General features: G+C 37.7%; 1 protein-coding gene across 3 annotated transcripts in view; it reads right to left on the bottom strand.

Moving 5' to 3' along the window:
• cyth3b (cytohesin 3b) overlaps positions 1-27,206 on the bottom strand; it is a 56,183-nt gene extending 28,977 nt beyond the window's left edge. The window contains exon 1 of one of the 3 annotated variants that reach the window (XM_077230628.1): positions 26,901-27,206. In XM_077230628.1, the coding sequence (XP_077086743.1) occupies positions 26,901-26,919 (19 nt within the window). In that variant the 5' untranslated portion in view covers positions 26,920-27,206. Of the gene's footprint in view, positions 1-4,539; positions 4,619-26,396; positions 26,469-26,900 lie in introns of those variants that run through there. The other 2 variants (XM_077230629.1, XM_077230627.1) reach the window with 2 other exon arrangements.
• Positions 27,207-27,948: the final 742 nt, after the last annotated feature.

Raw genomic sequence — 27,948 nt, forward strand, 5'->3', positions numbered from 1 at the left:
GTAAAATAACACTACACTTTATAAATAAAACATACATTACAAATATAGTTACAAAAGTTATTCAGTAATTATTGTCTTGCTTCGCAGTACAGATCGATTTGGATCTGGCGACATGCAGGGAACAATGAGGTTAGATGGGTCCCAATAGAACAACATGAGATGAAGTCGATGCCTTTAAAGGATATTCCATTCATAGGCACAAAAAAATGTTTGGCCACACTCACAAACAACTCAATAATACTGAACACATTTGCTGCTTGGCAAGAATCTCACTCACTTATAGATACAAATATTTCTTTTCTTAGAAGGGCACCTTTGTGGGGTAATCCCAACCTCTCACACCACATAGCTGATTCAGTGTTGCGAAATCCAAACAGTTGCTGACTTATACGTTGATGATACATTTGCTAACTTCCAACAACTAAATGAAAAGTGCCTTTCCAAAAATAGTTTATTCAAATTCCTACAATTAGAGACTGGGTTAAGGAGAAATCCAAAGAAACATTTCCATATATCCCAAAAGAAACTCCTCTTGAAACCCACCGATGTAACAAATTACGCGGATCAGCAAAAGGAATAATATCTCCTATATACGGTATCATCAATGGAAAGCTACCGGTTTATGATAAAACATCTACTAAAGGGAAATGGGAAAAAGATCTAGACTGTACTTATGAGGAGGCAGATTGGCGTCATCTATTAGAACAAGCACAGACTGTGCTAACCTCCACAAAACGCAGGCAAATTCAATTTAATATATTCCATAGGACATACTACACTTCCTACAGGTTACATAAAATTGACAGCAGCATTTCCTCCAAATTTCAGAGATGTAAAGTGACTGATGGTGATCTTATACACATGCTATGGAGTTGCCCAATGATAGAAGAATTATGGAAACGTGTCATTGAATTAACCTCAAGGATAATAGGAAGTCAAATTGAACTGGACCCTAAACTATGGATCCTGGGGGACACAAGTTCTATTAATGCGATCTACTACAAGAAATACTTTATCTTACTTGCGAGCACTGCAGTAAAAAAGTGTATTCTGATTAACTGGAAATCTGAAAATTCACCATCAGTAAGACATTAGATTAATGAGCTTATATCTTAGTGCATACCCGAAAATATATTATATAATGTGAGAGAGAAGCATGCAGCCTTTAGAGAAATCTGGGGCCCCTTCATAGACATTCTGCTTTCTCTGGAAACTTCCTCATTGATGGATTTGTTGTGAGTAATGTGTAGATTTACATAGGTATGTATGTATACAAATGGGGGTATGTATAAACTATATATAGACTGTTTAGATATATATAAATGAAAGGACACTGAGAACCATATGTGGGAAGAGGGTGGGGGGTGGGATGGGTAAAGTTCGTGCAATATTTGTGTTTTTTGTTTTGTATAGATTTTATTTACTTAGTGTTTTTTTGTTTTTTTGATGTTTAAAATTGAAAATCATCATCCTTGTAAGGTGTGTTTGTAGGGTTATACATGTGTATAATCCTTTTGTTAAATACCACTCTCAATGTATCAATGTGGATCTTTCCTATACACAATTAACATCTTGTAAGAGCTTCGGTTAATAAAATATATATATATAAAAAATAAAAAAAATTTATTCAGTCAAGAACGAGTGAATTTTCTCTCTGTGTTTTGTTGTTTGATTAGTGTTGTTATAGAGACGCCAGCAGGAATATTAGTGCTGTCACTTTAAGAGCTGCACGGATCCAATATACTGATACACACGCATGCAGTCGTCTCACGCTTGAATGGTTTAAAGTCATATTGAAATGCTCACAAAGGAATCAATAAGGGGAATCAAAATTTTCATTTTATAACAAGTATTCGTTTCCAATTCCGGAATTGGAATTGATTTTCAATTCCCAACCCTACAGTTCAACCAGACATAACTCAGCAAGAGAATCACTACGACCTGCACTTATTAGTGGTGTTTACTAAGGCCAGCATCACTGCACTGTAACCTTTGCTCATATTTAGGGGTAGTGACTTGAACAAACCCAACACTAAATGAAACTTGACCTTCAACTGTTTGTGCTACGGAACACTGTAACCAGACACCCTAACAACCATCTAGCTTTACCCTAGCAACTAAAGAATGCAACAAAAACTAGATTTTTAATGATAACTTATAAAACTTTAAAGACAGCCCTAGTGTGAGCTACGAGGTGGTAAAGCGATTGTTTTGCTTCTGCTGAAGCCGTCATCCCGCATTATTTTGGCTTAGTTTTAAAATGATTAACAGTGGAATTTGTGTACAGAAAATTCCACCAATCAGAGAGTCGAAACAAGCTCCGCCCACTCCCATAAAGCACTGTGAATGACCTAATCGAGTCGATCTCCCTATTCTTTAAAAATACTGAAATGTTTGTCAAGTCAAGTCGCCTTCATTTATATAGCGCTTTTAACAATATAGATTGTTTCAAAGCAGCTTTTCAGTGATAATAGGAAATTACAGTAAAATATATATGGCGTTTATATATATATGTGCGCAGGAGTGTAGTCTTTCTTTACAAATCAACCCTCAACAAACTACTTGTCTTGCCTTAAAAATTTATAAAGAATTATTTATCGTTTCAGCGTATCCACGTGAACCGGAATTATCCCGACAACGTTTTATATGTACAGACAGATAAATTGTGTATGTATATATATTGTATGCATATTTTGCAGTAAACTTAAAATATATTGTTTTTATATGCTACATTTAATCAACATTTGTAAATGAGTAGTTTTAGATTTGTTTTTTTTATTAGATTATGCTGTTGCCAAAGCTTCATGGGATTGTAGTTCTTTCCCTCACTAAAGCCATTTAGTTCACAGTCTTGTACCTTTTTACTTTTACAGCTGAAATAGTAGACTAATTGGAATCAAATTGAATTTTCCAAAGCTTCGTGCAATTATCAAATTGCAAATGCTGTGATTTAATTAAACACATATAAGTGCTGCATGTTTCAGAGGAAACCTGCACTGTGCCACACATTTCACCAGATTTTTAATGAGAAACATTTATAAACCTGTTGCCAGCAAATGAAAAAACGTTTTCAACCCCCCAGCTCTACAAACAAGCACAGCAAACCTGTAAAAAAAATGTTTTGAAATAAATGAAAAATAAATTGCATTTTAAAATGACAATGACAAACATGTTCTACACTTTTCCTTGTTTTTCACTAGATAGTAATATGTGAGCTGGTCTCCATTTCTTCATACGCGTTCCCATCCTCCATTTCATTCCCGTCTCTCTTGAACAACACCACGAACAAGGGATCAAAAGGTGAAACAAATCAGCAGCCCATAGTTTAATCTAAACCTCGCTCAAGAATTCCCATCGCTTCCTGACTCAGTCTTGTGACTGCTAAGACTGCTTAAAGCCTGTATAATGCTGCGCTCCTCTGAAATCCAAGCACAAAACACATAAAAACACAATTTCTACATATTGTCCATGAAGCATCACCCAAAATTCACTTCACACTGTTTACCATTTTTAGGGGAAACGACCTACAAGTGGGTTATTACAGTTGTCTCTACTGGGATATGAAAAAATATTTTTACATCTAATATAAGGTTGCTTATTGCTCATGTTTTGGCCTGCCATGTGAACAAAAAAAAATCATGGACATGATTTGAAAAGGTTAAATGGTCCTGTAAAAAATAGTCACACTTTGTGCTTCTCGTGGTCAAAAATGAGCGCATTGGAAATGAATATGAGACTTTTGGTACTGCGGCCAAACTAAATCTCACTGAAAGCAAATGTTTTTGAGAATCAAGCTCAAATTTGTAACACAGCTTGTTTAGATTTAGGGCTTTGATTTTCTTGCAGTTTAAGAGTAAAACGTGATTTTGAAAATATAGCCTATTTCATAACAATAAACGTAAAATTCTGTAACTTTTTTTAAGTTCACTTTATACAACTTTTTTCACTTCTGCACTAATCTGTCAAGTCTCGTCTTCAAAAAGAGATCAAACTTCAGTCTGTTGCTCTAAGCATTCAAGTATTACCACAGCTTAAGGTGGAAATGTAATTTTCATGCTCAAAAAGTGAATAAATGGATTATAAACACAGCGTAAATATCATTTAATACCATAAGATCCCTTAAAAATATATCATATAAAATAAAAAAACATTATAAAACTAAAATACATTCATTTCATTGACAAAAACTAAAACAGTCATTTTTGACTGACACGCTAAGAGCACAAAGATAAATGTTTAGATCAGAGCCTCTGCGGGCCGTTGCAGAGACTGGGATCTAATGAAGAAAAGTCTGGGATAGACATCCTGATATTGTCCAGGACTGCCTCGGGACAATGGAGAGGATATCACTGCCCGTCTGCCGTGCCGATTAGACAACTTAGGTCACGTAACCACACCAACACAAAAACACTGAGCTGCCTTATCATGGTGAAACCCACTTACACCACACATTTACACATTAAAAGGGTCATGTCTCCATGAGTCATGAGTCCAGTCTCACAATAACTACATAGCATATGGCATTTTCACAGTACGTACCATCACTCTCGGCCCATATGTGTTGTTCTTTATGTGGCATGGTAGACGTTCCACAAACTGGACCGCATTGGAAAGTGTGTGAAGAATGATTTCCCCAAGAAAACTGAAGAGTCGGATAGACTCCACACACACTGCTCTCACAGCGTGCACATAGTTTGCATATTTATGCCAACCAACTGTTCAGGTAAAACCAGTTTAACCACTTCTGCCATGAAGTGATATCAGTCTCTAGTGAACTCTGTCATCATGAGTGTTTGGTCTGACGCTGAAACTCACCATATATTCAGCGAGCTCAAGTTTCATTGTGAAGTGTGGAGTTAAGTTTGTGTAAATTTTGATGTAGATGTGACACGACCACCAAATCAATAAAATATCACAGCCAATCAGAATAGTGTGTGGGCGGAGTCATGCAGAACAGGGGTGGGGCTAAACATGTAGCTCCGACCCATACTTACTCTGATTGGCTCGGTCGTCTTTCATAGGCAAACATTATAGGAAATGTTGTCTTCACTATAATGCAAAGACAATACAACATACATCCCGGAATGGCAAGAGAAGTTAATTATTAAATGTTATAAACACAAACTCTGTTATTAAGTTAAAGTAGAGAAACACTAATAAAATATTACTACAGTAAAAGAGAGGTTTCTAAAGCGACCCAAATAAGTCCTTAAAGCTCGGTCTGATATTACTATGCATTATTAGGAGCACAATTGATCTGAGAATATCATATTATCCCGGGTCTTGGCTCGTTTGACAAGGGACAAGATACAATCATGTGTTTGTTGACTCGCTTGTGAAATTGCTGCCAGTTTAATCTTCTGGATCAGTCAAATTCACAAATTATCAATGTGATGTTATTTGTGAACCAGTAGATTGTATGTGAGTAAAGTTGGATATACTTAGGGTGCGTTTACACAACAACGATATGCTTAAAACTGAGAAGTTATTCCTTTGAGTTTTACGTGTACGGACGACACCGTTGTCAAAATGATCCCCATTCACACGGATCCGTGAAAACGGCTAAAAACACTGTATTCTGCTGCCAGGCCAGTAGATGGCGATGAAACTCTAGACTGAACACGTAATACCATGTGCATGACGTCATCGTCTTCAGAGATTCACGTTTTTACTGTTTACACGGAGACCGTTTTCAAAAAAACGTTTGCGTTTTCAGGCGCCCAAAACGCTGTTGTCATGTAAACGAACGGCCAAAATGCATAAAAAGAATTATGTTTTTAGATGGAAACCCTTAGAGTAGTTGTAGGTCGGCGTTGTTAATTAGAGGATTAAGAAACCTGTAGGGTTTTTGTTCAATTTATAACCATTCGATGTAGTGACAAGCTTAATTACTTTTTGGTGACGTGGATCACTACATTAGCAACATAGCAAAACCATCCTACAACACTGCTCCAATGCCTACATACTATAACAAAAAATTATGTCCTGTTTTAATTTTGACAATGTGACCTCATTGGCTTATTTGTCTGAAAGTGACAGCTGTTTGCTATGGATATCATCAATATAACCTGACACATTGAGCTTGTTTACAGTGAGCTGGGAGTGGCTGAGTCTGTTTAGGTGAGCTGTTTCAATGATGACTCACAATCTTTATTTATGGCCACAAAAAGCAGGACAAGTTGAGTTGGTTTCCAAATCTGCAGCATGAACTTACTAGACGTTTACACAACAACAATGTACTAAAATCAGAAAAGTTTTTCCTTTTAGTTTTTCCACGTACAGACGTTTGAAAACAACTAAAACAACGCTGTAGTATTCATGCCAGGGCAGCAGATGGCGATATCACTTTATAAAGACACTTTGTCGTGTACATGAACGACTAAAACGCACAAAAAGTGTTTAGTTGAAAACAGTATCGTGTTAACGCCCCCTCAAGTCTCATTTACCAGGTTTCTGTCTTGATCAAAATGATAATGGTTGCTTTCACGGGCCATTATTGGGATCAAACCAGGAAGCAACCGTTCACAAGCCCAAAAGCCTTATCCACTAAATCTGCTAAACCTCATGTAAGGATCTGGAGTTTTGTTCATTCTGCTGATGATACTCAAGCCTCTGTGTTATTGCCATATGTGAGTCTGCACAGATCATTAGTCTGGGAAAGGCATCTGACACAAAAGAAAACATGTTATTGTGTTCTTCTGACTTCTGTTCTGAGGGAAACGTTTCAGATCTACTTTAAGATGGAGGATAAAGGTTTATATTCTGACAGCTGCCTTCACAAAATAAAAATTTCTTTGATGTGTTAACATTCCTGCAACTAAACTTACATTTTCTGAAAAAAAGTTTTTTTATTAATCTTAATTCAGTGTATTTCTATTGAATATTTTGCCTACTTATTCATCCACAAGGCAACAATTCAAGTCTTATCACTTGAAAAAGCAATAGCAAAATATTAGACCCCCTGACTGTACAAGAAATGTTAGATCGATAACTAGGCACACGGCACACGGCATAATCATGCACAAATGGTGTAGGGCGGCTGAAGTCTAATACTTAACTTAGGCCTAGAGTTTGTTCAAAACTACTAACAATTGTGACAGCGATGCTTGACTAAAGGCGGGTATACACTGTGTGATGTCTGTGTGATTTTTACTCACACTGAACGAGTAGATCGCATGCGATGTAAAGCCAAATCACACGTTTTATGTGCTCGCACTATACGCTCCGATCATCGACTGCTCACACTATACGCGTGAAATATGTGCGATAAACCCCCGTGCCGGGTTGCACCAATAAACCATGACATCATGTATCCAGAGATATTGTCAAAACAAGCATCAGCTATCAATATCAATAGTATTTAGCATTTCCAATGTATGCATTACATTATTATTAGTATTATTGTATTATTATTAGGGAAGGTCTACTTTTATTATTAAATTTATAGGCTATTATAATTAATTTGCCGCGCAATAATTGTATAGCGCATCCCCGCATAACCGACATGCTGTGAAGATTAGATAGAAGCTTACTCCTCATCATTGACAGTTGTCTAAAAACATTTAGGTCGATTACAATGAATTATAGGCCTGAAAATTATAAATAGCTTTTTTTTAAAACAGTATGTTTAACATGAGCATTTAACAAATTAATAAAAGAGGCACGAGAGCTACATCGCAGGTGGCTTGGGAGACGTGGGTATTATATGCTTTATCCATTTTGCAACATGAACTGGAGGTAAACAACAGTAATTTGTAGCTAATTTGATATCTATAGAACTTAAAGATTTCGTTTTCTTTCTTGCTGCATTAAAGATGAAATGGTTAAACTCTGTTTTCGTGCAGGCGCAGTGAGGGGAAAAGCACTGAGTTTAGGGCAATCGGTTCGTAGGTCTGCTTCAACTGTGCGATAAAGTCACGAGGAACGACCAACATTTCTGACATGCCAGAAATTCATGCGATCGTCCGATTCCCTGTCGGGAGAGGTTTATCGCTCTCGTTTCTCCCTGTACACTTCACGAACACTGCACGACAAACAACGCACGACAAGGCTGAAATCGTCCCGACACGAAAAAGAGTCGCACGAGTCAGAATTCGCCTCAAAATCGGACCGAAATCGCACAGTGTATGCCCGCCTTTAGTGAACACAACTAACTGCTATCCTTCTACTTATTTGACTTTACAATCTGCATATCTATTCTGTAATTAGGGATGCAACAATATGAAAATTTCGGCCGATATGGATAACCGATAACACTATATGTGAAAGCCGATAACCGATATATTGGCCGATAAATCTAAATCCAAAACTAACAAAAGTCTCCCCAGAAAAATCTATGTCCCAAACACACAATTATAATGTTAACATTATAATTTTATGTAGCCGATATGAGAGACTGTCGCACTTTTCTGTATTTTCCTTTTTTGAAGTGATTTCAATCATATTTCAAGTAATTAAAAACCATCATGTTGAACAGTGCGCATCTGAAGTGTATCAGCTGAAGGAAATTATACATTATTTATCGGCTTTAAGATATCAGCCAAATTTTATTATCGGGCCGATAACATTAAAAATGAACATATATCGGCCGATATGTCGTGCTTTACTAGTATTAATATTCCTTTAAGTTTTTTTTCCCCACAGTAGTACACCACAAGCTTAAGAATGAAACCAAAAACAAAGGCACAAAGTTGATTTAATTCACTCCACGTAACTCAATAAAACCTCACAGCTGAAGAAACCTCGCACCCTCACAATGCCTTATTCATATCATAGACCACATGTCACGCTGACATCTCCAGTCCATTTCCAAAATGATTTTAAAGAGAAAGCTTCCTTTTCCTTTAGCAGAAAAGAAAATATCCTGACGCCCCTATTTTTAGCTCATCCTGTGTCATGCTCCCATTCACAAATTAGATTTGTATTTTTGGCAGAGGCTCTGTGCTGTTTCTCATGTAATTACTGGTTTGCCTGCGATTTGTCATGCTGGTTTCGCTCTCGCCTGGGTTAATAATGCGACTCAAGTTAAAGCTCAGTACAGCTGCATTTAAAACATCAGCACTGACTCCACGTCTATGCATAAGTATGCATAAACAATATATTTTAAGTTTATTGTAAAATATGCATATGCATTATCCATTATGTCATTCGCAGTGATTCATGGGAGTGGGTGGAGCTAACAAGATCTTTTAGCACGTTTTGCTTGTTTCGACTCTCTGATTGGTGTAATTTTCTGTAAAGCATCATGGGTAATGTAGTTTTTCAACACGAATTCCACAGTTTCACACGATTATTTAAAAAAATAAGTTGAAATGCAGGCTAACGGCTTCAGCAGAAGCAAAACTATCGGTTAACCTCGCAGCTCACAGAAGGGCTGTCTTTAAAGGTTTACAAGTTATCATTACAAAATCAATTTCCGTACATAGAAAATGAATGGAGTTTTGGCAGAACCCGACTGTTACACTCTATAGTTGCTAGGGTAATACTAGGTGGTTGCTAGGGTGTCTGGTTACAGTGTTCTGTTGAGTTTCATTTGTTCCATTGCTGAAATCAGCTGCTATTCTCAACTTGTTGTTTATGTCATATGCTTCTTGACATGCAGCCAAAGTTTATTTTAAGAAAAAAAACACAAAAACCACATTGTTTACCCCTGTTTGCAACTGTAAAGCCTCTGTTACACATTTTGTTCTTTGTTATTTTCAGCGTAATTACCTCGACTGTCCGACTTCTTGATACTTGAGTACATTTCCCCTTGTAATTTCACCATTTTCTCATCTTCTACCATTAGGCTATATTTAGTGTTTCAACATAACAACATGATATAAAAGCGTGTGCTTACTGATTTTTAGGATCAAAATCATCATAACAAAGTACCAGACTGCAGCAAAAAACTGATATATCTATCAGTTTATCCATACTGTTTTAAAATGGATATCTGATTTCAGGTTTAGTCCACTTCCAGACTAGAGTTTATGCTACATCGGAGAGAGTAAACTGTGAATGATGTGAAGGGGATGCTTTGTTGCAATGAGGATGTAGGCGAAAAGCACAAAGGTTTGCAGGCTAAGAAAATAAGGTTGTTTCTAGAGCAAAGACATCTGTCTGGTTGTGCTTTCAGATATCTAATTCACTGGGCCCTTTCATAAACCCGGCACAATGCGGCGCCAAGCGCGATGCAAGTGTTTTTTGCTAGTTTCAGCCCGACGCAGTTTTCATTTTCACATCCTGCACCACGTTGTTTAAATAGCAAATGCATCTGTGGACCATGGGCTGCTGGTCAGAGAACCAGGTGTGTGTTCAGGCGCATTGTTGGAGCGTTGCTATTTTGAGGAACTGAAATAGAAACCAACTGAAACCTGGTCTAAACATGGCACAGTATTTTTTTGTTTGTTTTTAAAGAGCGCGTTAGTAATGTGAGCCTATAGGCGGCTACACTTTGTCAGATGGTCTCGCTTTAACTTCACACACACACACACACACACACACGCACACACAGCTTTAACCTCGTGCACGAGCAAATTAGTTTCTTCGCTAGAGAAGTTCAGTTTTTACGCTTGCAAATTCCTCCATGTAAATAGCGAATCCGCCATGGACGAGCGCAACTGGCTTTTAAAGGGAATGGGAGATGAGGCTCTGATTGGTTTATTGCACGTTACGCCCAAAACACACCCATTTCTCATTAAGAGAATAGAGACAAAACACACCCATTACTCATTAAAATAATCTGGTCAACCGTTTTGGACCATGTGCCGGGAGCGCCGACCATTTTTCCCATCGTTAAACTAGCAAAAGTGAATTTCGGACACGCACTTGTGCACAAGTTTGCGTCATGGGCTTTAGTGCTTAGATCCTTAAAATAGGGCCCTAGGTGTTCCCATTACCTGCCGCTAAACCTCACAAACAAAAAATTAACTGTGGTTGGTTGCTTTACATATCAAACGGTCTGTTCCTATTCTAGTAGGCTCTTTTTGACCAGAATAAATTTTCATCAAATTTTAATCTGTTTAATAGAGTGGCTCTGAATGATGATAGCGTTTCTGCGTGGCAGGATCATCTGGATTTCATCACTCATCTCCTTCTAGTAATGGAATGAATTCAATCAAAAATAAAATCTCCTTGTCAATCAAGGTGTAGCTCTCCATTCCCAGCAAGCAATTTTGCATTTAAAAGACGTCTAATAGCCGTCCGAACACAGCCCTCACATCTAGGCTAAAACTAGGCAAAAATCTGGGTTGACAATGAAAATTTAATAGACGTCTAGCCATAGCCCTAGAATAGAGTCATCAATTGCATAACATGTCAAAGAAATTAAACCCAACACCTTGTAATCACTGTTGACTTTGCTTACATGATGGAACATCATACATCTCAAGTTATTTTGGTAAAAACGACAAGTTTATGTCAAGTCAAGTCACCTTCGTTTCAAAGCAGCTTTACAGTGATAACAGGAAATTAAAGTAACAAAGATTGTTTTGGCTTTGCAGCAGCTCTAGAATAAAGTTATTGTCCAGCTAAAGTTAGTTTTGATTGATTCACTTCTGTTGTAAAGATCATTAGTTATTAACTTGGGGGCCGCTAACACGACAGCGTTTTAACCGAAAACCCTTAATGCGATCCGGCCGCTCATTCGCACAACAACAGTGTTTGGTGCTCAAGAACGCAAACCTAGAAACAGGTTCAAAGAAAATTGAAAAACGTTATCATCTCCACGTAAACTTCAAAAACATTAATCTGAGTATATGTGCGCAGGCGTGTAGTCTTTCTTTGCAAATTGACCTCAATAAATTACTTGTCTGGCCTTAAAGAGTCATAATACAGAATTTGTTTGTCACTTCCGCATATCCATGTGACACGTAATCAAATCCAAGGTTATTTTTGCTAGAAGCGGGTTACTCATAGCCGGACTATATCAGGTCTATAGTTAACCTAGACTGTGAAATGACGGCTATTGCTTGCTGGGTTAGCATGGGGAATCAGTGTCTCCTATGAGATGGGACAGTGCGATCTTGTTTCTGAAATCCCCGAGGCCTTCAGTGACTCAGTCAGGAAATGAGTTTCGATTCCAGCCGTCTGATATAGCCACGAATGAGACAAACTGGACACCTAGCAGGCCTGTTTATATTGGCCCCGTCTGTCCAGACAGCACATCTGGATCTGAGGAATCCGAGCTCTGTTGTGTGAGACGGGTCGCACTATTATTGCTGAAACGTGGGCGACGAGGGCTGAGCGTCCGGTCCTGGCAGATCTTTATTGCTTCATGAGACATTCTTCAGTCGCTGGTGTTTTATTCAGTCCTTACGAACTGAATTCCTTGTGACTTTGGGGTTTAATTATAAACTATGGAGGGGTCGTTGTTAGTTTAAGTCCAGCTGTGGAGATGTAGAGGAAGAGAGCTGGCCCAAGTGTTTAAATGAAGATAATCTGAGACACATGTTAAACTCTGGGACAACAGCTGTTGTGTGGGTATTCATCTAATTAACATTACATTTTTTATTTAATCGCATCATTACTTTACTAAGATTCATTCGATTGAGGTTTTACTTTTATCTGAACTTTTATGCCCCCATAATCAGCATTACAATTTAATAGGTTATTAAATGCTCCATAAAGAGTCTAATCAATTGCTTGAGCAAACTTTTCAATATTTATTCACTTAAATGTTTTCTGTATTTTATGAGAATATGCAGGATTTGTCTGAAATCGCTGGTGTTTCTGACGTCACGAACTACCTTGTAACCAATCAGATCGTCAACGAGTGACTGAGTGGGCGAGTGGAGGCGGGGCTCATTTGCATATTCATAGAACCGCGCATACTAAATTAGGCAAAGGTGTCAAATTACATTCAAGCTATTTTAAGTCATGAAGAATGTTTTTTCAAGAAAAAAAAAGCTTAAATATGTAATTTTGGTAATCAAAGATGAGTTTTAAGGGATAATTGGGGGAGGATTGACTACAGGGGGACTTTAAAAAAAGACCTTGTGACCATCTTTGTGCTTGTGGTGGGAAAATATATCAATATATAATCAAATCGCATTAGAAAAATAGCATAGTTTTCTCACTGTAACCTATAGGGTCATACTCTTTCATAAAAACACCCAAAATCATTTAGCCATTTAGAAAAGGTTTTGAAATAAAGGGAAATCTTTTAGTCTATGAAGAAACCTAGAAATCTTAGTTTGAAATTGCTTCACTTTCTGCTTCAAACTTCAACAAAAATGTGTTCTTTGAAGTAAAAGACCAACGGTTGTAATGGATTCAAGTCATATAAACTCATACAAAAAAGTGTTTTGTCACTAGCTCTGGAATAAACAGTAAACTATTCATATCAAGCCTAGCAATTAGTGATTTCCACCCACAGCAGATTGTTGATAGTAATGAGGTGTTGGTGGTGAAATAACACAGGTGAAGCCCTCAATTGCTGATTCAGTCTTACTCACACTACAGCAGCTGTCAGGAATATGAGCTGTGACCCATTTAACCAGCTACACTTTACAAATGATGTCAAACCTGCGTTTGCCACACGTCCACAGGCAATTATGCACAGAGATGCTAGTTTGGGCTTGTTGTTGAACACATTCATTCATTTCCTAACCAGACACGTTCAAGGTACTTTGCCTGTCTGGACTATACGTAAAATAATGCACAGTTAATGAGAACATTTTTGACATTTCCGTGTCTTTGGAGACGCAAATACTGCAGAAAAAGAAATCAAATGACAAAAAACCCACCTTTAAATGACTCACTTGTATAAGAACAGCAGCCAGTTAAAGCAATACACAGGTCGTTCCAAGCCCGTAAGACCTCCGTTCAGCTTCGTAACACAGTTTAAGATATTTTAGATTTAGTCCGAGAGTTTTCTGTCCCTCCATTGAAAATGTATGAACGGTATACTGTCCTTGTCCAGAAAGGAAATAAAGACATCATCAAAGTAGTCCATGTGACATCAGTGGGTTAGTTAGAATTTTTTGAAGCATCGAAAATACATTTTGCTCCAAAAATAACAAAAACGATGACTTTATTCAGCATTGTATTCTCTTCCGGTTCTGTTGTCAATCCGCGTTCACGAGTCCGCAGTGACGCTGATGACGTAAGACGCTGCTGACGTGTATCTGGTGCGTCCGTGTTAATCGGGTTCAAATAAATATGTCTGGTTAAAAAAAATGCAAGTCTTCCCCTGTGTCGAAATCCTTAGACATGTTTGCAAAGATTGTTTTGTTTACAGCGTGCGTCTCCCTCAGACTGTAAACGAAGCTCGGGCGCACCAGACACACGTCAGCTCGTCTTACGTCAGCGGACTCGTGAACGCGGATCCCCAACAGAACCGGAAGACAATACAATGCTGAATAAAGTCATCGTTTTTGTTATTTTTGGAACAAAATGTATTTTCGATGCTTCAAAAAATTCTAACTAACCCACTGAGGTCACCTGGACTACTTTGATGATGTCTTTATTGCCTTTCTGGACAAAGACAGTATACCGTACATACATTTTCAATGGAGGGACAAAAAGCTCTCGGACTAAATCTAAAATATCTTAAACTGTGTTCCGAAGATGAACGGAGGTCTTTCGGGCTTGGAGCGACATGAGGGTGAGTCATTAATGACATAATTTTCATTTTTGGGTGAACTAACCCTTTAAGGTTACCATTCATCAACATGGACGATTCTTACTGTTTTATGGAATATTGCATGGTTTATTATAAATTATTTATCCGTGCACATCATTATCGCCCTACATTTGTTCTAGTTCCAGACGCCGCTTCACTCAGATATACGTCACAATAGGGAAGAAAAGACAATCGCAATTTCCGTTTCGTGACGACTTTAAGAAAACCCTTAGTGATAATATGTTTAAAATTAGGTTTTCTTGGCTTAAGGGGTTTGTTGCAACCAGGGCAAGAATTCCATTGAGCTGTTAACTCAAGAATTGTCAATGTGTTGAACTCATTTTGAGTTTGATTTGTGAAAGACAATCCATTCTCTGCTTCTTGAGTTCAGTTCACTGGAGGGGAAGATTAGCCTATCAGTGGCATATTTTATTTGCGTCCTCTGACAAAGCACGTGGAATATACACTAACACAACTAACACAGACTACTAGTTTATGGTGATTTCTTTCTTTGCCATTTTTGGTGTTTAACACTGGTCACCATGAACTCGTTGTGGAAGAAGATGATTTGTTTCAAAAAATGATTTGTTTCAAAAAATGTCTGTAAAGTGGTTGATGAAGGATTGTTCTGTTGGTCTAGGCTACTTCATCAAACGGATAATGTACTATAAAGTGACCCATATAGGCCAAACGTGACTAACCCCAACCACACACACACACACACACACACATCTCTGTGGACCTGCGTGTCAAACAGTATGAATTTTGAATGATGCAGCATCTTAAAAGTGCATCGCTAACAAAAATCCCACATAAATCAGGAAAGCAGCACGTCGATGCATACAGTTATTTGCAAAGGAAATGATCCACACACACACACACACACACACACAAAGGATTCTGTTGTTTAATTAACTATTGACAAACAATAATCATTAACCAGAATAACTTGCATACAGATAAACAGAATGCAACTGAATTACAGTACATTCAAAACTGTATTTTCCGAAGATAATGTCAGTGCTGTTGCTCCAAAAAAATCAATGCATTCTGGTTGGTTAATAGTTGGTTATTACTTATAGTTTGCGATGTACACACGCTAAAGTTAATTTTCATTCTTCGCTTGGGGTAAAAAGGAGTTGGAAATACCTTTGCAGAGATACCATATAATGAACACCAAACGAACTTCGTTTTGGCCTGATTTTGTTAAAAACTTTGTCACATCAGTTTGTTTTTAAATTTCACTTGAAGAATATTATGGCCACAAGTATCTTTAACATTCTGATCATAGATATGGTCTAGGTCCCTCTCTCCTTTAGTGTAAGTCTATAGGATCTGTCTGTTTCAGCATAGACAAACAGTACATTTGATTATTTAGAAAAGTATCAGTGCACGTCTCCATTTTGAGGTATTAAGTGAATAATATCTTTTATGAAATATACCTTTTTGGACAGGTTAATCTTATAGTGATGCTTGCTTAAGCCAGAACTGCCAAATATTGAAGAAATTCTGTGAAAGAAGATTTTTTGTTGCGTCATGCATTTGACGAATCAAATGATAAAATTATAACTCTCAAAGGTTTACGAAAAAGAACATTTTGTTCCTCAAGAAAATCTCTGTTCAATAACCTCTTTCTGAGGACACACACTGAAGAGAAGAACGCCATGCTAGAAGAAGGAGAGAATGAGACCCGACCACTGGATACACCTTTTCCTGATCCAAACAATCCACGATCTCTTACATAATCTAATCCCCTTCACCTCTACTGCTCACATCCCATTCCATCAGTGAAAAATACTGCTCTTCAAAAGAGTTGCTCTCTTTCCAAGGAATGCAATCAGCCACATGCTCCAACACTCCAGAGACTCGTCTGCAGTCTGCTTTCCTTTAAGAGGGGGTGAAAGAGCCTTCAGTTTTCCCTGCGCCAACCTAAATTCCCGAAACTGCCGTATTGTTTGTGCAAATGTGTTTCTAATTTTTGCATTCTTAAATTTTAAACCCTGTACTATGTGCTAATGTTAGAGTCAGAGTCAACTATTTTTACAATCTCTGGACCAATTTAATGCACAGCGAGGTCCCAGTAAAAATTGGTTAAAAAAAATGGTGAAGAAAACTCTTTGTTAATTTGGAGGGCATAAAATTGGTTTCTGTGCACAGTCTCTATTTATAACAATGAATACTGCATTAGATAACAGTATTTGCTGATGTCAAAGCTGAGGGTTTTAGTAACATGCATTAATCTCACATTGAAACCTAGGGTGAGAGGTGTTTGTTCCTGAGCTCCCAGGCTGCATTTTACAGTTTTCATATGCATGCTGCCTTCTAAGATAGATACCTCGCTTTGGCCAAATTCTTAGGCAGCTTCACATGCATCCTTTACAAAGAAGCCAGGGTCACAATACTTTGCAAATAGCTCCGCAGAAATAATCATGCAAGATGGCAGATGTGTCCAAAAGGATTGTTAATATAGGTGGTTAGCATACAACGTGTCCATGATTAGTTTGTTACATAAGATACATTTTAGTCTAAAAAGAATATTTATATACAGGAGAGTATCTTAGGTCCTGAATCTGATCACCAATTTAGAGCCTGAGCACCGATAGTGTGAGGACCCTCTTGAAACCGCTCTGTTTATTAATCACTATTTTCCTTTACTAGAGCCCCTTTCACACAGCAAAACTGCCATAAAATTAATAGAGTGCCTTCTGTGTGAACGCAAACACGTTGTAGTGATGACGCACACGCCATCGCAATGACGTAGTTATCGTGCGACTCTGTTGCTCTTAGAAAAAAGTTTGTGTTCATCATAGACAAAGAAAGAACGAAAACATTTCTGCAAACTGGAATGTGGCAGAGACCAAGGAGTAGGGTTGGGCGGTATCTCGGTAATATCGTATACCGCGGGGTCTTAAAATAGCAACGGTAATAGTTTCAATACCGTCATTACCGGCACTTATATATAATATATAAATATAATTTATTCAATGCCTAAAAATGCTTATGTAGTTGTCATCAAGTGACAGTGTGGAGGAGAAAGAGAGAGAGAGAGAAGGGAGAGGCGGTAAATACTGACGAGGCAATTTGTAAATGTTGCAATAAAAAAGGTGACCGCGAGAGATGGAAACACCTCTAACCTAATGTCGCATCTCCGAAACAACCACCCACTCACTGCTGAGAGGATGCATTTTGCCCAGAGTTCATTAAATAAGCACATTAGTTTATATTTGTTAAAATATTATAATGTTTTTTTTTTTACGTTGATAATGAAAACTAAACAGCACGAGTAAGATGGGATGCATCGGGAGTCAGACATTGACCACTTAATTAAGTTTCATTTTGTAAAAGGCCTTTCTTTAAAGTGAATTTCATTTTTGTATAAATTGTATCTTAATTTTAATATTTTTTTATCAACCAATTGCCTGGATTTAATAAATAAGAATCAAATATAGCAGACAACGTAATCATGAAATGATCGTTCGCCGGCGCGCCGCGGTCACTTGCATTGAAATCTCATCATAAATTAACCGAAACTCAGTGTATGTCTCACAGACATGACAGATAGGCCTATATCTAAATAAAGCTTGAAATTTCATTAAACTAAACAATTCAAAACGAAAAGAAATAGGCTAGCCTACTCTCTGATTATGTAATCCATGATGTGCATTTCTCTCTATCGTTCACTATGGAGATGGCGATTCGTCAATTTCTTTAAACGAAACAATTCAAAAGGAAAAGAAATATAGGCAGCATACTCTCTGATTAATCCATGATTTCTCTCTATAGGCGCGTTCGCTACGGAGATATCAATCGTCAATTTCTTTAAACGAAACAATTCAAAACGAAAAGAAAAAGGCTAGCCTATACCTTCTGATTATGTAATCCATGATTTGCATTTCTCTCTATATATGCGCGTTCACTAGGAGATGGCGATCGTCAACTTAATCTTTGCAGCACTGACAGAAAAGTTGTATTAATAAAAATCAATGGACGCGTGTCACCGGATTTACAAATGCACTTCTTGCTTGTTGCTTGTTAATTTAATTTAAATTAATTAATAAAATGAATACAATTGTCATAATTGTCATAATTAAATATTATTAATTGTCCCATTTTTGCTCATTTATAAATAGTATTTATATCTCCACCCCCTCAGCACCTGGGTTAAAAAATTATTTGGCGCCACCATATTATAACGGCCCACGTATTAAAAATAGTCGCGTCTAAATAGGACTCCGGCTCATATTACATTTAATGCCGTCAGCCGGGATCAGACACAACGTGCACGGGTTGGCCTTGAATTTTTTTTTTTTGCCCGATCTGGTATTCAGTTTCTGAACGGTGTAGGCACAAGCCAACAGTTTGGTGACGCTGTCTGAGCCTTATGTCACAATTTTTAATTAGTCACGGTAATACCGTATACCCCGGTAAAATAGGGAGGAGGTTTGACGGTATCAAAATTTGGATACCGCCCAAACCTACCAAGGAGCTCCTTACTATCAGCGCTGAAGCTGAGATCGTTCGACGTATACATTACACGTCACATCCTGACCTCACGTGTCTTTACAGGATGTGTGTCAGAATGCCCTCACAGATTCGGGAAAATCACTGGCAGTGTGAATGAACCAAAATCAAATCCCGGGACACATTATCCGTGTATTTTTCGGAATCTCTGTGTGAAAGGGGCTTAGGTAATTTTAAATGGTTCTCTACGGTGAAAAATCAGTTTTTGGAAGTACTGCGATTCCATGTGATCAATTAATTTGAGGCCATGAAAACTGCATGTATTATAGTAATAGAAAACGTTTTTAAACAGTTTTAGATAATTTAGCCTATAGTATCGTCACGGGGTTACTTGTATAAAGATCCAAGGACGATGCGTGATGCAGAAAGAACGAGAGTATAACTTTAATAGGAACTAGGAGCGAGAATTCTATCCAATGGAATATAACATAAGCACAAGACCAAGAACTGAGAAAGACTGAAGGCTTAAATACACAGAGGAAGGTAATCAACAGAACAGGGAACAGGTGTGGACTAATTTAGAAACCATGAAAACAGATTAATGACTAGAACAGGAGAAACAGAAAATAAAAACTACGACTAAAACTGAAAAAGACAGTGAAACAGAACAAAACTGTCACAGAACTCCCTCTTCCTGGAAAGCGCACCCTGTGCTGTAAAAAACAGTTCAAACTGAGGAGGGAAGGATGGGATTCAGGAGGAGGATGAGGAGCAGGCAGAGGAAGAAACCAAAGGGACGATGACCAGGGAGGAGCCATGGTGAAGACAGAAGGAACCAGACCAGAGCTGTGAGGAGCACGAAGATGACACAGAGTCATGACAGGAAGAAGGACCCCAGAGGAGCCGATGGAGTTAGGAGCCATGGTGGAGCCTGGACAGAACCATGGTGATGGCTGACTGAGATGGAGGCGGTAGAGGTGGAGACCAAGGCGGAGAAGAAGAGTTGAAGAGCCAGGGGGATGCCGAAAGTAGGGCTGTCGCGGTGAAGGAATTTCCTTTTTGGTTATTTTGAGCGGCTCAATAGCGCGATATGCGATGTTATCATCATTTATTTATTTTTATTTATTTGTTGCTATATAAATAAGTGTTACGATGTGGTCAGCATTCACAAAAACAAGGACATTTTAAGTAACCAATGTAACCGAAACTAAACAGCGTCTCTGTGCATTGAAAGGCTGTCACTCAGCGCATCGTTACGGCAAAAGACTGTCTTTGAGTCGTTAAACCATTCATTCAACGAACACGTTCAAATACGCTGATTCATTAAAAGATAGATGTAATGAAACAAGGTGTTCATTATTTTTAACTTTGACCTCCACTTTTCAAGGCTCAGCTGACCAGCAATGCGTCGCATGGGTAACGCTGAAGCTGATGCTTCACTTAATAGCATTGATTCAATGCGTGACTCGCTGACTTTTTTCCCCGCGGCTTCGGGTGGTGGGTGAGGTGCCGAGGTGAGCTGAGGAAGTTGAGACAAGGTGGAGCTGATGGGTCGGAGGGCCAAGGTGGAGTCTAGGGCTTGGAGGTCTGAGGTGGAGCCAAGGGAGCATTGAGACAACGTGGAGCTGATGGGTCGGAGGTCGGAGGTCTGAGGTGGAGCTGAGAGATCCACGATCCAAGGCGGAGCTGATGACTGGGAAGTCTTAAGCAGATCCGTGCAGCAGAGCAGAACCACTGGAGGAGCTGAGGAGCTGAGTGGAGACATCAGAGACGAGGCAGATGAACTAAATGGCCCATGCAGTGGAGGAGGGAGAGGGAGGCTGGGAAGGACCATCAACAACAAAGGAGACTTGGAGCTGGGCAACAAAGACTTGAAACTGGGCTTAACCAGCCACAACAGATTGAGAAAGTCCCTTGTGTGATCCTCGATCCTTGATCCCCCTGCTCCACTTGGAGGAGATGAACTGTGGGAATATCCATTTTAAATCTTCTATGAAAATCTTGTCTCAGTCTTGTGTTCTGTCATAAGTTGCTTGTAGCAAAATCCAAAGGATGATGCATGACGATAATTTAACTTAACTTTAATAGACACTAGTAACGAGAACTCTACCCAAGGGAATGAGAAAGTTAACAGAACAGGAAACAGGTGTGGACTAATTAGGAACCATGACAACAGATTAATGACCAGAATTTAAAACAGACAATAAAAAACTATGACTAGTAGTGCCCCTTTACACAAATGGAAGACGCAAATATTTCCCTGCGGTTTGGCCTCTCATTTACATTTCTCATTTATTTTTATCACAGAAAACGATTATTTCTAAAAACTCCGGCCAAAGTGGAGATTTCTGATAACGCCGGTTATGTGTTGCCATGTCAACTGGGAGAAACGGGGTTTTAGGTTCTCAAAAGTCACATTATGCGCCAGAAAATGCTTAACGTCATGTGAGCGCCCAGTTTAGCATAGTTATGATGGCGTATTTATGCGGGTTGATGTAAATGACAACTTTTTTGAAAACGATGTTGTGTGCACAATGTTATTATTGAAACGGAGGGGGGAGGGGGGGATATTCGTTTCTCTAAATACCTGGCTATGTGTAAATGTGGCCTAAAACTAAACAAGACAGAAACAGAACATTACTAAGACAAGTATTGCTAGACACAGCTAAAGCTTATTGAAATTTCTTTCCAAAACTGAAAAACTCCCGCCCCCCCAAAAAACACTAATTTTCTCTCTTTCACAACTCACAATGTCAGGCAGTGACTTGGAAAATCACACCCAAAATATAGGTGAGCTCAAAACAAGTCCACGTTCAAAGTCAGCAGTGAATCACTAGACTGAATATTAATTGATGGTGTTGTTTCGTGGTGGTTTTCCTGCTGACGTCATGTGGTTTAATGAAAAATACATCATGCCTAGAGAAACACCCCAATGCCCTGCAGCACAAACACTCACTGTTTTCCTCATAAAACAATCCTTCCATAGTTCTAATATGACTGTGTCACTGCAAATGCCATATTATGACATTAGCTGGCATAAGCACTACATTTTGATTCAAGACTTAAATCTCTTTTTGGCATAAAGGCAAATTCAGCTGCATCAAGATCAAACATCGGAGCGGTTCAGGAATCCAACTCAACAGACAAGAACGTGAACGCATATGAAAGCTCAGTAACCAGAGCTACATCAGAAAACAAACTGGCCTGACAGCTTTCTTTGTATTTGCCAAGATGTTCTGCGTGGTTTCTAGCGCGTTGTTAAAGTGCTCTTGGTTGCTAGGGCACGAGCACATAAATCGCAATCAATTTAAAGGTAGGGTAGGCAATGTTTTTCATAAAAACGTTTGTTATTCTGGTTGAAACTCTCTTCACATCCTGATAGCAATCAATAGTAGAAATTATCTTAATATTATTATTTTTTTTCTTCTCTGGAAGAATTAGAACCAAAAAATGTTCATCCAATCATTGCATTTGGTCTGAATGCAATAATAAGATGTCCTACCTGCCTGTCAACATATTTATTTTCATACCTCCGCACACATGCTTGCGCAGACATCACACGTCATCAGTGCGTTTAATGAGGCTATGCAGAGTTGTAGACAGACAGTCACAGAGCGCCACAAACAAACAGCAGCCGCCTACAGTTTCTCCTTTCACGCCATGTTGTAACTAGGGCTGGGCGGTATATCGAGTTTGTACAATATATCGATATTTTTTTTCCCCCCGATACAGAATGAGGCAATAGCGTTTATATCGATACAGTAGTTTGATACGAGCACATCTGAAAAATAGTGGAGTACGCAGTGTGAGCTCCTGCAGTGAAAGAACAGTACAATTTGTCCTAAACATGACACAAGCTTATTAAGCGCTTCAAAATAACTGGTAAGATAGTTAACAAGTTTAAAGCAGCTTGCCCTGTCAGATGCTCGGACAGATAGCCTACTGTTAGTGACTGAAAGATAAATACTGGCACTGTTTAATGCGTTTGAGACGTGGTGCTTTCCTCAGTGCTTAACTTACATTTCACAAGTATATTCTCCATCTGTAAATGTTCAAACAAATCAATCAAATATGTCCATTTCACTGTCAGGAGAGGACGAGCTTCTGCAAATGAATCTCCGCTAAAATTCAAGCTTCCGTGAATGAGCGCCTCCACGAGCACAATAGAACAGTAGCGCAATAATTCTGACTAAAATACATATTACTAAAATATTTGTTGTTGGAGACAATAAATGTGGAATTTTAAATCTACAAGTATATTTTTATGAATTATAATGGGGTAATCAAATGCAGGCTAATATAATTAGTTTGTGCTTTTGTTTTTATTTTCATTTTTACTTTAGCCTTTAGTCATTTTTAAAAACAAAAGCATTATTTTTGTTTTTAGTTTGTAATGTTACAAAGTTAGAATGTAATGTGATTTGAACCACCTTTTTGCACATAATATATTGCATAGCCTACATTACATTCCCTATTTGTTTCCATATCCTTCAATATATCATTGTTTGGATATCATTGAGCAGGATGTGAAATAATTTTTTTTTTTAAAATAAATACATTTTCTTTATCCAAATAGAAAAACATAGAAAGTACCGAAATATATATCGTATATCGCCATTTAACCAAAAAAAAAAAACGAGATATGATTTTTTGGCCATATCGCCCAGCCCTAGTCGTAACCGTAATAACCCGTGACGTTCAATCCAGAGCTGTTCACGTCCTCAGACTCGGATTTATGCATTTCTATATCAACACCATCAACGGCGAAAATAACCTGCAGCAGTCATGTGGTCTGTAAGGTGTTTACATTCATCATTATTGTAATGTTATGTGCTTTGAGATATACGGCAGTTTAACGTCGTTTCTCGTTACGATTTGCAGACTCTGCTTTGTGTGTTTTGAAGGAGGCGTGGCTTTGGAGACGCTCTGGAGGGAGGGTGGGATCTCATGCTTTCAGAGCTAGCTTGTCATGCTAGCATCTCCAAAAACGTCAACCCCACCTTTAACTAACAATTAAAGCAACAAAACCGTTTGATGACCATTATTAAGGATTCTAGATCTTTTAGCGTGAATGTGATTGGTTGCTTACTGGACCAAAACTCAAGTATTTTTGATATTCTGGTATCTAGATATGACTCTAGATGAGCCAAACAAACATCGCAAATAAGATCCATCATGGCACTTTTTTATGATATGGTACACTTTGGTGTCCCATTATATTATATATTTTAAAGCCTTATAGACACAAAACCAGAACCATTAGATATACAACTGAAATGAACCATTATAACAATTGAATAACATAATATTAACATCCAAGAAGTAACATCATTTGGACCTTTTCTACAGTATAGTGGGACGATGTGTATTTGTTCTGTCTATTTTTTCTCACAATAATTTGTGTCAAAGTGTTGAATGTTTGAGCGTGATTAAAGGAAATTTACTTGTCAAAAGTTTGAAATAATTATTCTAAATAAGTCTCTCCTGCATGTATTTAATAAGAAAAATACTGTAAAGACAGCAATATTGTAAAATGTATTAGTTTAAAAATAACTGTTTTCTATTGTAATATATTTAAAATGTAATTTACTCCTGTGATTATCAGGTTTTATCAGGATTATTTGATGAATAAAAAAAATTAAATCAACAGCAATTATTTGAAACAGAAATCTATTGTAACATTATAAATGTCTTTACTTACATGTCTTTTTTGACCAATTCAATGCATCCTTGCTCAAAAAAGTATGATTTCTTTCTTTCTTTCTTCATTTTTTAAACCTTACTCACCCCAAACTTTTGAATGACCTGAACCAGGGTTTCCACAAAACCATGAAGCAACACAACAGTTCTCAACATTGATAATAATCAGAAACGTTTCTTGAGCATCTAATCATCATATTAGAAGATTTCTGAAGGATCATTTGACACTGAAGACTGGAGTAATGATGCTTTTACATCAAGTATGTAATAAATTGTAATAGTATTATAGTATTTTTCGCATCAAATAAATACAGCCTTGGTCAGCAGAAGAGACTTCTGTCAAAAACATTAAAGAAAATCTTAATTATTTCACACTTTAGACCGGTAGTGTATTTCTCCTAGATACTCAATATCTACACATTTTGGAATGTTTATAAACCGTTTTTTTTTTTTTTTTTAAGAGGGTTAAGACTTTTAATTTGTTACGAAATCCAATATTTTGCTTGCGATTTGTATTAATGTTCCACAGTCATCCTTCCTTACAGTGTCCATACGGCGGTTCACTGGGACTCGCAGAGTGAGATCTCCCACAGCTTTGACTACTGTTACCCAGCAGGAGCCCAGCGTTAGCAGAAGAGCTGAGAGATCAGACCAGACGCTAATCTGACTGAACCACCAAACCACTGTCAAAACACACCAGTCGGACTCTCATCAACTCCTCAGTGTGAACATAAGAGAACCATCTCTTAAAATATAACAACACATGCACTAATATACATGGATTAGCTCCTTTATGAAAAAAAAAAAACACTTCACGAATCATTTAAAAAGGCCTCAAATCATGTAACTTTTGCCTCAGGTTTGCCTTTTAGGCTTTTCTGATTCGATTTCTGATCCAAGCAATATCTAGAGACCAGAATATATATACACACACATATCACAAAATTTGATGATAGATGCAACTAATTGGGATTAATCGATTTGACAGCACTAATACAGTCAAACCAAAAATATTTTTTTTAGTAGTGGGTGCAGGACACTATAGTTCATTTATGTAAGTGACGAGAGCAAAATAACATAAACTGTGACATATTATACACAAAAATTCTTCATTCAGTGACTAACTGACAGTAACATTTATACAAATTTGGGACTAAAAATTATTCTGGCACTTTGACCTGACCATGTTCTGCTGAAGTGTTTTTTCTTTAATTGCTAATGCGACCTTTTTACACCACAGACTGAACAGAATTAAGCATTGCTTGCTAATTGTTTGATCTAAACTGGTATTATCTAATTGTGTAGTTAAATTTAACAGCTGACAGATATTCAACATAATTCATCTGTGAGACAGTCTAACAGAAGGACGGACAAAACCAGTGAAATATCAACTGATTTGATAACTCTTGTTATATTTTATTACCATTTTCTAAACTATAGTGAATAAACTGTGATAATGTGAGAAAGGTGTTTGAATAAATGTTGGTTTGACTGTAAATGAACCCATCATTAATGCATCACTAAACATACCCTGCTGTATTAAAGTTAAAACAACTGAGGGTGATACTCGAAAAGCTGGAGCATGGGGAATGGTGTTGAGTAAATTAAATCAATACTCAAATCAGCTCACAGTCTCTCTGGACAAACACTGGCAGGCTGACATGTAGGTCATCCCATGCTGTCTGAAATCTGCAAGTTTCTCATTTGACTGGGAAAAACAGAGCATTGTTTAAAGCTGATCCAGTGTCAAATGTGCAGTTGACTTCTGTGAGTGTGTGAGTGTGCAGTTCTCAAAACATCAATGTTTACTGCACAGTTTAATGTCTATTACAGATAAGTTATACCTGTCCAGTTACAAGAGACACACTTTATTAGGCCTTAAAATGAAAATGACTAATAAAGGTATTGTGCAGAATCATTAAGTGGGATTTTTGGATAGTCTTTAAACACAAACGGAATTTTAATGGGTTTTAGATTTGGGTTTTTAATGGCTAAGTAAATGCACATAAATAATAAATGCAATGCTCTTCGTTCCTAATGATGATACAACACATCTGTGTCTAATGCCATATTGAAACATAATATGATCGTGTGTACACATATATCCACACATTTGTAAACCCGATGGTCTTACCTTGATTGTCTTCGTCCATATTTGCAGATTAATGCAAAATATTGAAATGTTGTGATGAGAACGCGCTCCAGACACAGATGTGTTCCTTATAATGAAGGGTTTATCTGCTGCATTTACAATAAATGTCCTGTTTTGTGTGGAATATACGGCATAAACTGATGTTATTTATCTCAGTCCTCGTTCAAATCCGTAACCCGGTGTGTTTATGAACAGAGGAAGGGTGTTCAGCTCGCGTGGATCAATAACATCCAGCGGAATAAGCGCTTCACACACACACGAGCATCTGCGTTTCACGGCGACCGTCACACGTCATCACACTCGCCCCGCCTCTTACACGCGAATTTACCAATCCTACTACGACGAAGGCTCAACGTGTGAATATTAATTAGCTAATGCTGACGTTGCTTAGTAACCATTCTGAAGCAGGTCTTTAATATTCATGAGCCACCAAAAGTCAATTTCAAAGTACTTTACTGGCAAGATTGTTTTGCATATAATATTGACCAAACATAATGACACACAAAAAAAAAGCGACACAAAAAAAATGATGCCAGGAGCCTACTTGTAACCAAAAAAAAAAGAATAATAAAAACAATGTACAATGAAACTTAATTCATTAAAAAATAACTGAGTTGTCTTTACTTTCACAATTCTTCACCTTACAAGCGTCTTCCTTATAGCCAATCAGCACAAGCATTACATAGCGTAATTAATATTCATAAGCGAAGCCTTCACGTTAGTAGGAATCGCCACAACATTTATTGTATTGTAGCCCTAATACTGAGGCAGAAGCAGGATTATATGGATTATATATAGACTCTAGATTTAACATGGGCTAATTATTCATGTATTCTGAAGAAAACCAAAAAAGTGGGCCCCTAAAAGTGTCATAAGAATAAATAAAAATAATTTAAAAATATATTTTTATAATCAATATATCGTTTAGGCTATTATAGACACACTCATGAGTATATGGTTTTAAAATGTGTGTACATTTTAAATCAATAAGATAGTACTCAAAAATGTTCATCCAGTCCTTCCAGTTGCA

This window comes from Siphateles boraxobius, unplaced genomic scaffold (assembly GCF_051911475.1).
Source record: "Siphateles boraxobius isolate OS27281-9 unplaced genomic scaffold, OSU_SipBor_1 15, whole genome shotgun sequence".
Classification (NCBI taxonomy): Eukaryota; Metazoa; Chordata; class Actinopteri; order Cypriniformes; family Leuciscidae; genus Siphateles; species Siphateles boraxobius.